Source organism: Aedes albopictus, chromosome 2, assembly GCF_035046485.1.
Source record: "Aedes albopictus strain Foshan chromosome 2, AalbF5, whole genome shotgun sequence".
Lineage (NCBI taxonomy): Eukaryota > Metazoa > Arthropoda > Insecta > Diptera > Culicidae > Aedes > Aedes albopictus.
In genome coordinates this window covers 457,876,484-457,889,850 of record NC_085137.1, presented here as the reverse complement: position 1 = coordinate 457,889,850, position 13,367 = coordinate 457,876,484, and the positions used below count along the sequence as shown (strand labels likewise).

At 36.8% G+C, this 13,367-nt stretch overlaps 2 protein-coding genes across 6 annotated transcripts in view; one reads left to right on the top strand and one right to left on the bottom strand.

Annotated features, from left to right (window-relative positions):
• LOC109418956 (mediator of RNA polymerase II transcription subunit 15) overlaps nucleotides 1-13,367 on the bottom strand; it is a 566,077-nt gene that overhangs the window by 124,044 nt on the left and 428,666 nt on the right. The window lies entirely within an intron of this gene.
• LOC109418959 (uncharacterized) overlaps nucleotides 1-13,367 on the top strand; it is a 44,495-nt gene that overhangs the window by 16,525 nt on the left and 14,603 nt on the right. The window contains exon 3 of one of the 2 annotated variants that reach the window (XM_019693180.3): nucleotides 9,924-10,080. In XM_019693180.3, coding sequence (XP_019548725.3) covers nucleotides 9,924-10,080 — 157 coding nt within the window. The remainder of the gene's footprint in view (nucleotides 1-9,923; nucleotides 10,081-13,367) is intronic. The other variant, XM_019693181.3, reaches the window with a different exon arrangement.

Genomic DNA, 13,367 nt, shown 5'->3' with positions numbered 1-13,367 from the left:
AGTGCCTGACATTTACTATATTTCTTTATTTTTTCCGTGATATGTTCAATAAGCTTATCTAGAATATGTCAATAAGTGCTTACCAGAAGTTTATTCTGAAGTTTTAAAGAAGTTTGAATGGATGCATTTTTTTAGTTTTTAAAATGAAACTTCCATGGAAACTTTACGAATTTCAAAATTTTTAAAACAATTATACTTAAAAAATCATATAATAAGGCCAAAAAACATTTTTTTTGGCGTGTAATGTCATGAATAGATAAAAAAAAGTGGTAATTTAGTTTTTTTGTAGTACAAGAAGCGCATGGAATACCCGTTGGATTATTGTAGAATGAAGCTAAGTAAAACAACTTGCATTAACAAATTTTAGATTCCCAACAGACGCTCAATGTCGAGTTGAAGTATTTAAGAGAGATTGTAGCTTTTTTACTGACGATTTTTTTTTGAGATTTATTTTTTAGATTTTGAAGATAGATTCCAAAAACACCCGAAAGAATTATTGTTAGTGTCGCAATTTCTGAAAAATATCGCTATGGATTAGGGTACTTATATGAAAAACAAAAATTGCGAAAAATGCCAAGTCTTACCTCCTGAATCAGTTGTGTTGGACTTCCAGAAGCTACGTTCAAAATTTGAGCGAAATCGGTTGAGCCTAAGGGGGCGCTCAAAACGCTTGAAGTTTGTATGGGAAAACTTGGCCAAATGTATGCAGAAATTTCAAGTTTTCGGATTTTGCCGCTAGGTGGTGCTCTAAGCGTTCAATAATCAAACCCTTTGGTATTATTGTAGGTGACTATATGCCATACAACTTTGTCAAAGACCGCGAAGTGATCCGACGGCTGTGAAAAAAGTTATACCCTAGGCAAAGTGAGGCAAAGTATTGAGATTTCATTATTGATATTATTCCTTTACATGTATTGGAAAAACAATAAAGTTTATCCTCACTTTACCTAGGGTATAACTTTTTTCACAGACGTCAGATCACTTTACGGTCTTCGACAAAGTTGTATGGCATATAGTCACCTACAATAATACCAAAGGGTTTGATTATTGAACGCTTAGAGCACCACCTAGCGGCAAAATCCGAAAACTTGAAATTTCTGCATACATTTGGCCAAGTTTTCCCATACAAACTTCAAGCGTTTTGAGCGCCCCCTTAGGCTCAACCGATTTCCCTCAAATTTTGAACGTAGCTTCTGGAAGTCCAACACAACTGATTCAGGAGGTAAGACTTGGCATCAGGCTTTCCAAATGTACAGCCTTCTCGCAACAGCCCGCGCAAGGCTGAATCGACACTCTCTTATGTGTGCAGACCATCTCTCGTTACCGTGTGCAACACCATCAGTGAGAAATGTATCGCCAACAGCACGCACACGCATGAGAGAAAGATGTATTGAAACAGCCGCTGCTTCGGCTGCTTGTCTGACAGTTGCATACTCGAGTCGTATCGAGCCGAGTGGGAAACGTCGCGGGTCTTGTTAGCCGCATGGCGATGACAATCTTCGGCTAACCAAGCCGGCTGTCGCATAAAGGCTGTCATAGGCTGTCACGGGAGCACATGGCTTAACGCTAAAAGTTATTCACAAAATATGTGCTCAATAAATATTTCTTTACAAACATGATGTGCCTTTCACAAGATGCCCCAGGGGCGGAAAGAAGTTTGTGCCAGCGTTTTTCAAAATTGTAATCTGGCTAAAATATACCACTGATGTGAGATTAAACTCTCTTTTATATTGAAAACATGGCAGTGCATTTCACATGCCAATAAAAAATAATCCTATGCAAAATACTCTACTAGAACAAGGCTTACAAGTTCATATTCTCTATATGAAAAAATACATAATACATTAAATGCGTCGATAATTTTGAGCGTGGGATATACAACGATACTCGACACGTTCAACAGAAGTAAAATGCACGGGCCGAGCGCAGCGATTTTCGCCACTTCGTGTACAGCCAACGAGAGACGGTTTGGGTGAGGGCCGAGGTTGTCATCGGCGAACGAACGCACAGCGAAAGCAGACGATGTGAGCAGTTCCCGACAGTGATGTTGTACGTCGCATACTGGGGCAGAACGCTGTTATGGACAGACAAAACCTCTGGTGCTCTGGATATCCATCCTAGAGGTTTGGTGTCTTCAGAGAAGTGTCTTGTAAGAGTTTTTACTAAAATATGGTTACTCAATATTTGATCTAGATAAGTAGCAACTGATCTAGATCAGTTTTAGCTTTTCGTAGAAGCGTCCTAGAAGAAAACTTTCTTCTGCAAAGTTGTTCATTCTGCTATTTTTGACATTTCTTCCGAAGACACTTATACTCTATAATGTACACAAAAGGCACAGTGGGTCACTTTACTAAAAACAGTTGAAAAAATCGACTTTGATCAATATTTCCAAGTAAACAAAATTAGAAAAAAATGTTAAACGTCAGATTAGCAAAAATCTATAAGAGAAAGACGATTCCATAACAAAAACCTACATAATCACGGAAATCATAGGTTTTTCTTATTAAAGTAATAAAAAAAACGGTGATTTACAATTTATTTGATAACTCATGAAGCAGCAGGTGGCGGCTGCTAATTTTTTGACCAAAACATGTCAATACCACTAGCATCGACACTGTTAGGAAAAAAAAGTGGGGTAATTCGTTGTTTTTGTTAAACACTAGTATGAAAAAATCACGAAAATAAGTGAATTTTGGCAATTAAGATCAATATTTTGATCACCAATTATTATGTAAAATAATTTTCCGAGTATTTTCTAATGTAACATGTCTGTAAAATAATCTTTCTCTTTCATTTTTCGCTAATCCTATTTTGTTTACGAGGAAATATTGATCAAAGTCGCTTTTTTCAACTTTTTTAGTGAAGCGACCCACTGTGCCTTTTGCATACATTATAGAGTATAAGTGTCTTCGGAAGAAATGTTAAAAATTGCAGAATGAACAACTTTGCAGAAGAAAGTATTCTTCTAGAACGCTTCTATGAAAAGCTTAAACTGATCTAGACCAGTTTCAACTTATCTAGATCAAATATTGCATAACCAGATTTTAGTTAAAACTCCTTAAAGACACTTCTCTAAAGACACCAAACCTCAAGGTGGCATATCCAGAGCTTTAAAGGTTTTGTCTGTCCACAACAGCGTTCAAACAAATCTGGATATACATTCACAAGAAATATATTGGCCAAAGCAACACCAAACTTTTATTTATTATTCATATGCTTCATCACAGTAATTATTCAGGCATGTTACATTTAAAAATAATCGGAAAATTGTTTTACATAATGATTGATGTTCAAAATATTGATCTCAATTGCCAATTTTCACTTATTTGCGTGATTTTTTCATACTAGTGTTCAACAAAAACAACGAATTACCCCACTTTTCTTTCCTAACAGTGTCGATGCTAGTGGTATTGACATGTTTTGGTCAAAAAATTAGCAGCCGCCACCTGCTGCTTCATGAGTTATCAAATAAATTGTAAATCACCGTTTTTTTATTACTTTAATAAGAAAAACCTATGATTTCCGTGATTATGTAGGTTTTTGTTATGGAATCGTCTTTCTCTTATAGATTTTTGCTAATCTGACGTTTAACATTTTTTTCTAATTTTGTTTACTTGGAAATATTGATCAAAGTCGATTTTTTCAACTGTTTTTAGTAAAGTGACCCACTGTGCCTTTTGTGTACATTATAGAGTATAAGTGTCTTCGGAAGAAATGTCAAAAATAGCAGAATGAACAACTTTGCAGAAATAAGTTTTCTTCTAGGACGCTTCTACGAAAAGCTAAAACTGATCTAGATCAGTTGCTACTTATCTAGATCAAATATTGAGTAACCATATTTTAGTAAAAACTCTTACAAGACACTTCTCTGAAGACACCAAACCTCTAGGATGGATATCCAGAGCACCAGAGGTTTTGTCTGTCCATAATAGCGTTCTGCCCCAGTGTGCGTCGCATGAGTTTTATTCTGTGGGCTGTCATGAACCATGCATTCACAAGGCTGTCATGGGAATAAGAGTGCGACAGCCATCGAAATGCTATCATGATGCGGTACTTTTGGGAAGCCTGCTTGGCATATTTCGCAATTTTTGTTTTTTTCATATAAGTGTGAGCCACCTTACTATGGATCCTTGAAACTCATTCTAAGGCATTAACGACAAGACAACTTTAACCCATATCCGCCCAGCGTCCTATTTATAGGACAGATGCCCCGAACGCCCAGCGTCCTATAAATAGGACAGTCCTTTTGTTGTGAATATCTCCAGAATTATGCAAAATTTTAGAATACTTTCTTCAGAGAAGATGCTCTCCACACCCATACCTTGCTCATAGTGGACAATATAGTTTGTGACTGGTTCACTAGGTGGCGTAAACGATACTGCAAAGATTACATATTGTCACGATCTGTAAGCTACATTTCCAATGCGAAAATAATTTATTTCCCTGGAATCTTGACAATAATTAATGATTTATAGTTCATTTCTTCGGCAGAGTTGTTTATCAATACATACAAAAGTCAATGTATGTATGATTGTAATTTTTGTATTCTTGTATGTTTATATGTTTGTATGTTTGTCTATTTGTATGTTGATATGTATGTACGTATTTATATATGTATCAATGTACCGGCATAACCCTGGAATGCGTCAAGAAATTTCAATCAAATTTGGCATACACATTCCTTAAGATGTGGATGTGGTAGTAGGGTTATTGGAATTCAAGATGGCGGCTTAGGTTCCAAGATGGCGGTCAAAACTCCAGAATATATGCTTTTTAACGGCAATGCTGCTTCGGATACTATGCAATATGGGTATTTATCGATCGGGCTTCATAAGTAAAACTCAAAAATGAATATCCGACGCCATTTTTAAATTCAATATGGTGGACCATATCCAAGATGGCGACCATGGAATGGTAGTGTGATATGTAATACCATGCAATATTGGGATCAATCGATCGGGCTTGATGAGTAAAAGTCAAAAATCGATATTTAACGCCATTTTTAAACCCAAGATGGCGGACCATAATCCAAGATGGCGGCCACGGAATGGTAGATTGAGCTATGATACCATGCAATATGGATATCTATCGATCGGGCTTCATGAGTCGAAGTCAAAAATCGATATTTGACCCTATTTTCAAATCCAAGATGGCGGACCATATCCAAGATGGCGGCCACGGAATGGTAGTTTGAGCTATAATACCATGCAATATGGGTATCTATCGATCGGGCTTGATGAGTAGAAGTGAAAAATCGATATTTAACATAATTTTAAATCCAAGATGGCGGACCATATTCAAGATGGCGGCCACGGAATGAAAGTTTGAGCAATGATGCCATGTAATATGGGTATCTATCGATCGGGCTTCATTGGTAGAACTCAAAAATGAAAATCCAACGCCATTTTGAAATCCAAGATGGCTGACCATATCCAAGATATTCAAGGTATCTATCGGAATTCTTTGCAGGATTTCTTCAGGTGTTCCTTTCGAGAATCTTCCCAGGTTTATTCCAAGGATTCCTTCAGATATTGGCTCCGAGATTGCTATGATTCTTTTAGTTATTCTTTTCTGCATTCCTTCTGGAATTTGTGCTGGAATTCTTTCAGTGATTCCTTCCCGGATTTCTGCTGTGACTCTTTAAGGGATTCCTCCCGAAAGAAAAATATGAAAAAAAATACAGATTTCTTCCGAGATTTTTTGTTCAGGCAATCCTAGATTATAGAGACATCTTCAATGGTTCTTACAGGAATACCTGCTCAGCCTCTGACCGACAGGACCAGAAGTCATCAGTAACCATGATCATCTCTCTAAGAATTCCATCAGATATTCTTTACAGGATTCCTTCACGAAAAACTTCGGAGTTTTCTGCAACAATTGCTTTAGAAAATCCTGAAAGGATTCTTTCAGAAATTTTAACCACCGTTCTTTCATTGAATTACTTTACAGATTCATTTTAGTATATGTACTTTCAAAGTGTTCTGGCGAAACATATTCAGAGAATCCTAATGGAATTCTTGCTACGAGCCGGGATCCTTGCTCGGAATTTATACAGCAATTCATCTCGGGATTTCTCCTGTGATTATTTCAGGGATTCCTATCAAGCTTTCAGCTGAGATTCCCTCAGAATTCTACCAGATATGCCTCTCAGAATTCCTTCAGGGATTTCTACCGGGAATGTTCTTCCCCCCAGCGTTATGTTTTTCTGACTTTGTACGTCTGAAATTGCAATTGGTAGACCGAATAAAATTGAATTTTTGGGTGGTTGTAACATTGGTAGTGCCCAGACTAGCACCATTAAACCCACATATTGTTCACGAATAAAAAATCATGGAGTAGTGCAAACATAAGTGGAGAGGCCGTGTAGAGTATATCTGGTTGAAATTTTATACCAAAACACGGAATGATGATGAACTTGGGCGTGTTAGTGGAATACCTGTAAGTACGAGACACCGAAGACGACCTTATAGTTGAGGTCGAAATACGTATCTGTCAAAGGATACAAATTAAAAGGAACAGCATTTAACACTATTTTCTTTTAAAAACATGCAACATTTCTGAAAAGTTTACTTATAGTGAGTACGTAAAGAGAGTTTGTGGAATACTAAAGGAAAAACTCAATTACATTATTAGAAATCATTATCTGTGTAAAATCTAACTTCTACAGTATTTTAACGTTTGGTTATACTACACATAGTGAGCACTCTTTATTTGATTTGTTACAAAAAAATAAATTTGAGAAATGTTGAACACTGCAGTCGAAACTACAAGAAGTTACAAGGTCCATGCATTGCATACTTTTAGGCGTTTATCGGGTTATATTTCTGCCCCAATTTAAAAGTTCTTTTTCTATTCTTTTTGAGTGGTTATCATCTCTCTCACTTGTTTAGAGCTGTATTTTATCTATACGGATCAGAATATAACGATAGAGTAGAAGTTGTGCTGAAATAGAGCTCGAGAAAATTATCAGATATTGAAGACCTACAATGAAGAATTTTTTTGGAACTACACCATAGACTTCCATATTTTTCGTCAGATCATGTTTATTTTATTGGAACTTGACCTTTGATAACAAATTTATTTGAAGATTTGAATTGTGAGACACCTTGGGCGTTGACGGGTTAAGGAGTTTTTGGAAATGTTCGTAAAAGTTTCAAAGTTTTCGCAAAAAAAAGTGTTAATACGGTTTTAATGAGAAAAAAAACAGGATTACTGTTTGGAAAGAACACAAATTTCTAAGAAAAACGTGGTAATTATTCGGAAGAGGCTTTGAATGGATCTTTAGAACTTACCAGCATATATAAATAGTATCAAAAATAGTTGCATCGTGGACATAACATATAGTTATATCCTGAGAACATGCAAATATAGAATAGGTCCGTCATGTCCCAGACCTTTTCGGTGCCCCTGGTGGGGGGCCAACCCTGGAACCCCCATGTTTTGAAAAGTTAGTGTAGTTTAGTGGTACTAATAAGCAGTTAAAATGGCATTAATTTGGCACTATATGCGCCTTTACAGCAGTTCATCAAATGCTAATTTGTCGTATATGTGCCATAAGCGCTACTTAAATGCAGGTTTTGGCCCAATATACGGCTGATTAAATGCTTAAACTTCCTATCCCCCAGATTGTCAAAAAATAAAAACAAAATATTTCCTCCTGCCCATTTTACGGCTTCCCTTTCTCTTCTATTTTTATCCTCACTCTCCTGTGCAACTTTTGAGACTTGGGGGCACGTTTTGAAATCCTGTTGTTTTTTTTTTGCTGATTTCCGCGAAAACGGGATTTGATCCTTCGATCCTCGGGTTGACGATGGTGCTGAACCGTGCTACGATGTAAGCTATAGATGATTAGATAGGGTAATTGATCCGATCATGGAGGAGTTAAGCACTGGGTTCATGTTTAAACCGCAATTGTATCGTCCCAAGCAAACTTTTTTACATGGATTGAATTGAAAACAATAAAATCCATCCTTAATCTACGGGAAAATAACGAAATATTGCCACTTTGATGTTGTTATGAGCATTTTTATTGGTTTTTATCTGAAAGAACATTGTGTTCCTAATGTTGCGGTATTTGTTCCTATTGCTGCGGTATCCCATTGAAATCATATGGGATACCGCAACATTAGGAACACAGCAGCAAACACATTAATGAAAATAATTTTTTAAAATAGGTTTTTGGGCAAATCTTAAGCAAACAAATGGTGCAATCTCATAATTTAAGCACCATACATCTATTAAAAATACCTTTTGGTAACATTTCAGTCGAAAAAGTGCTCAATTGCCATTACCGCAACATCAGGTACTACCATAACGATGGGAACAATTACCCTAATGTGCATTGGTTTTTTGATCAATTTAAAGCTTGAATATTACACCGGCAGTTGCTTCGTCAGATATGCTATGTGCCCGGCATGTGCTGATAATTAGATCGAGCATTGGAAAGTAGCCAAAACCATGGAATTCATTTGCCAAACCATTTTTTTTAGTTGCTACTCTATAAATTACAGGACAAGCGAATGATATGTAAATTAAAAAGTGGAAATGTGTTGTGGCTTTACGCACTCCACTTAGCAGTTTTACGGCAATAATGTAGCAGTTATGCTGCTTGTTGACCAAAACATACCATGCATCTGAAATGCTATATAACTGCCGTCAGATTTTAAGTGGCATTTCAATTGCTAATATAGGACAGTTTAGCAGTCGAACTGCTATCATACGGCAGTAAGCAGGTCAAATGCAGATATAAAACAGAAATACGGCTTATTCAAATGCTTATTGGTAACCTGGGTAGGAAACTTGAATTGAATGCTTGCCCCTCTACTGTTATTTATTTTTTATGTCTTTAGGCCGTTACAAATATTTATTTCACTTTTTGTCCCACCACTCTGGCTGGTTGAGGGGGGAGGGGGATAAAAATAATAAAGCATTTAATTTGAAAAATATTAAAAACTCATCGGATTTGTTAAAGAATTTTTGGCAAAACCCGATATTTTCATAAATATTTTTTCATCTGCCCCCTCAAAATGCTAAATCCGGCCAAAAATTTTTGAAGGGGGGGGGGGGGGGGAGACAAAAAGTCAAAATTAAATTTGTATCAGCCTTATTTATGAGATTTTCAGCCCGAGGCTGGTTCATCTCAGCCCTCTACTGTTAAATAATCCTTTGAAAAATGTCCATTTAAATTTCTGGAGAATATTCTCGAAATCCACTGATAACATCTATAAGAATGAATGGAGCACTATTTTGAGGTCCTCCAAAATTATCGGTACATGCTCTACTAGTCCTATTCTTACCGACGCGTTTTTATTGCTTTTAATTGCAATTCAATCGCACTTCGTCTGGATGTCCTGAGAATGCAGAGATGCATTACTAGTGTTGTGATCAAGGACAGCTTACTTGAAAAAAAAAAGTTCAATCTTCCTGACCACCACTTAAATATTCGCAATAAATTAAATTAATTAATTGAATTGGGCTGATAACATCGAAATAATAAACACTAATGAAATCAGCTGCAAGGTTGTCGTGACTAGAAATTAACATGCTTCTCATCACAGAAACACCGGCTAAACACTTTCTGCCGGTCTCCAATTAGAATGTATTTAATTAGCATGGTGATGTGCATCATCACAGTCGTGGAACTTACTTCGCTTCGATGTACACCCGGTTTACCTACATTTACAGACATCTTCTACCACAGTCCACAGCCCGATCGATTTGCAAAACCTGTGTTGAAGCAGGAGACCTATAAAAACCTAGGTCTAGTCTAGCCCCGGCTGATGATCTCATTCGCCGGTATGCGTGCTTCGAAACTCCCGCCGCCCGTATTCCCCTGCTTCTGTTGTTGCTGCAATAGCGTAGCGTGACCCACAATACCGTTGACTGATTTTGTTTCGCATTTTTTCTCACTTTTTTTCTTGCAGGAAAATAAATCATTTCTCACCCCCTTCCTGGCGCTGTTCATCATCGATGGGGCTGTCGTCATCGTGCAGGAGATACTGAACCTCTGCACCGGAAGACCCTCGGAGCTGGCCACGATCGATAGCCGCCAGTTGGTCGTTATGATTTGTGAGTACTTAGGTATCTACCACCGCACCGGGGAATTATTTTTGACTTTTTAATTGATTGACTGGTTGTTGAGTTGCACAGGTGTTACGGTTGACCGCTTTGGCCACCGACGACACCGCGCCGGCTGCGCAGACATCAAGTGTTTCCTTCCCGCTAAATGGGGAGTTAATTGTTATTGGTATACCGGTGTGGTCGGTCACCGGTGTACTTCGGCGCAGCGGTGCAACGGTCTCCGATTCGATTGGAAGGTCGAACTTTGGAAACATTTTAGCATTGCTAATGGAAGTTTGGCTTGACGAACTTTTTGTCATGGCGAAACGGAGCAGCGGTTTTGAAATTCAATTGCTCAAATCTCTAAGAAGTGATTAGACCTTGATTGTCAATCGATTAACCGGTTCCAAACTATTTTTGAGCAGTTCTTCATTTCACTTGTTCGATTTGGGTTGAATAGTTTTTTTTATTAGAATCAATTAGACATACAGTACTTAAATAAAGACAAATCAATCAATCAACATACAGTACTTATTTACAAGCTAAAGTAAATTTAAAATTACAATGTCTTTTTAACGTCAATCATTTCGAAAATTGATAAGCAATTTCTGTACCAATGTTCATATATTACACTATGTATATCATTGATTGTTCCTGTTACTGATCGTACTAAAGAAGAAAAAAAAATCTCGTTTCTCATAAGCTCAAAAATAGGTAATTCGATCAAAATTCAGTCGAAAGTAATATTTTTTTATTATCTACATATATCATCGACATGTTTTGCCCTGGGTTAGTTCATCTCGGGACCAAAGGTTTTACATCTCTCACGAATGAAAAACTCATATTTTGTGAGTTTATCGGGAGTGGTACTCCTCTTCGTGAAAATCACGTACTTGAACCGTCACTTCAGGTCCACTCCAATAACACACTCCGACCTTATTTTACGTCCGTTTATTTTACGCCGAATTGATTTACGTCCACTTTTTTACGTACAAAATTTAGATTATCGTCCATTTCAATGATTGCTCTAAACTTTTAAAAGTTTTCTTAACATACACATGTAATGTTCAGTAAAGTTCGAAAGGACAACAAAGGTCAAACAGTGATGGCTCCTGATATCATAATTTCTTCTGTTAGAAGGCAACATTTTTCAAATATAATCATATATGGCTGAATATATACATATGAATGTATGCAATAAAAAATACTTTTCAGGAAAACTTGAGTAGACGTCAAACACTGTTTCAAGTTGCATAGAAAAAAACTAAGTTTTTTTTAAAGCTGGTCACACCAACCGGCTGCGATTCGGCCATTTTTTTGAAGTCAGCATCTGTTTCAGGTCAAACATTTGATTTAGGCGTAGTTTACGAGTGATATTTTTTCTTTAACAAAAAAGTTCTTTGCATTCCCCAAAAACGACCTAATTCGGACACGTTTTTATTTATTATTACTTCTTTCAGCTAAAAGAATTACATTTTTTCATAATTCTCCTAGCATTGTTGAAAATTTTATTTTTTGTTTTGGAAAATATTTCGCGCTTTTCAAGTGCTGGTTCTGAAAAGTATACTGTTTACAAACTTTTTGCTGTCAAAATGGGGTTCAACGCACAATGGGGGTCAGAGATGTTGGCTCGCTTTTTTACTGTGGGGTAGTATTCGGATGACAAGTGGTTGGGTCACACTGCTGAACTGTTAATAAAAATATGAATATATAATTCACTACAATTGAGATGGTGTTCATGTTCATTGAAGTTTGAAGTAACGTAAAATAATATCAGCAAGTCATCTAGATTTACCTTGAGCACTTGTCTTTGTAAAATTAGGTTCTTCAAAATTATCTCTGCAACTGGTAACACTGCACAATGTTAAACATCGATCAACACGATTTTGAGATAATATATCGAATTCGATTATTCAGTTAAAATTATGTAGAAGTCAAGTGGCACCTTTGGCGTCATTTTAAAATTCAGATTTGTTAACGTCATTTAATAACACATAATTTTTGTAGTAGCTGGCAACATTGGTCATGTAGATTCAAATATATAGCTCAATATCACAGATCCGGTGTGAGATAGGGCATTCAAATGTTCGACAATGGTATAGTGCAGTACATTGTTTCACGTTGGGACACAAAAAATATTTTATTGCTGACTAAACTGATCATGTAGATTCAAATATAGCTCAATACCTCTTATGTGAAGTAGGCAATTCAGATGTTCGACAATTTTATATACCTCAAGAGTAGTACATTGTTTCACGTTGAGACACAAAAATTATATTATTTCTGGCAACACTGATCATACAGATTCAAATATAGCTCAATATCTCTGATATTTGTGGTGTGAGATTGGCAAATCGAATGCTCGACAATGCTATAGTGCACCTCAAGTATATTGCATGGTTTCACATTGCGGCAAAAAAAAAGTTATTGCAGGCGACACTGGTCATGCAGATTCAAATAAAGATCAATACAGGTCCGACTCGATTATCCAGATGACTCCAAAATCCCAGATTCCCCAGCAAAAATTGGGAGGCACCCCGGAAATACTCCGAAAGCCCCAATAGGAATGCCGGGACGAAGCACTGTACACATTAGCAAAAAAAAAAAATAACGATGGAAGAATACCTGAAGGTTTACCGGAAGGTTTCAGGATTCAGAAAAAAAAATTGAAAGAACCAGGACTTTGGAGAATGCCTAGAAGAATAATGAAAAATCCCTGAGTAATCGATGCAGGAATCCTGAAAAGAACCCACGGAGAATGTTCCATGGAGGCACAAAAGAAGCAATCCTTGAAGGAACCCTGGAAAACGTTCCTGGTGGATTCCCGAGAAAATCTTTCAAGAATTCTCAAGTGAGGAATCCTTGAAATAATTCATGGAAGAATCTCAAAAATAATCTATCCTGAAAAATTGGATCAGCCTTTCAGGAAGAAGATAATGAATGCGTTCATAAAAGTGTTATGATCCATGCAAATATTGTGAATATATCCTATAAAAAAGTGACAATTTTTTTATTTGCGTGATATAATTAAAGAATTTCCCCCTGTCAGACATGTCAGTTAATCATACTACGTTGACTATTGAGCTAAGAACTGCTTTAAATTAATGTAAAGTTCAAATAGGTTCCATTACCCCAAAATTCACAAGGAGATGATAAATTCGGGACATTACGGTATTGCCGGAAATGTGTGATGAAAATACTTTTAGTTACTTTTTGCTGATAACCTGGAAATGTCAAAGGTTTGGGTTTAGGATTTAGGTTTAATCATAATTAAGCCAAAGCACATTCGACCGGATGGCATTTGGACA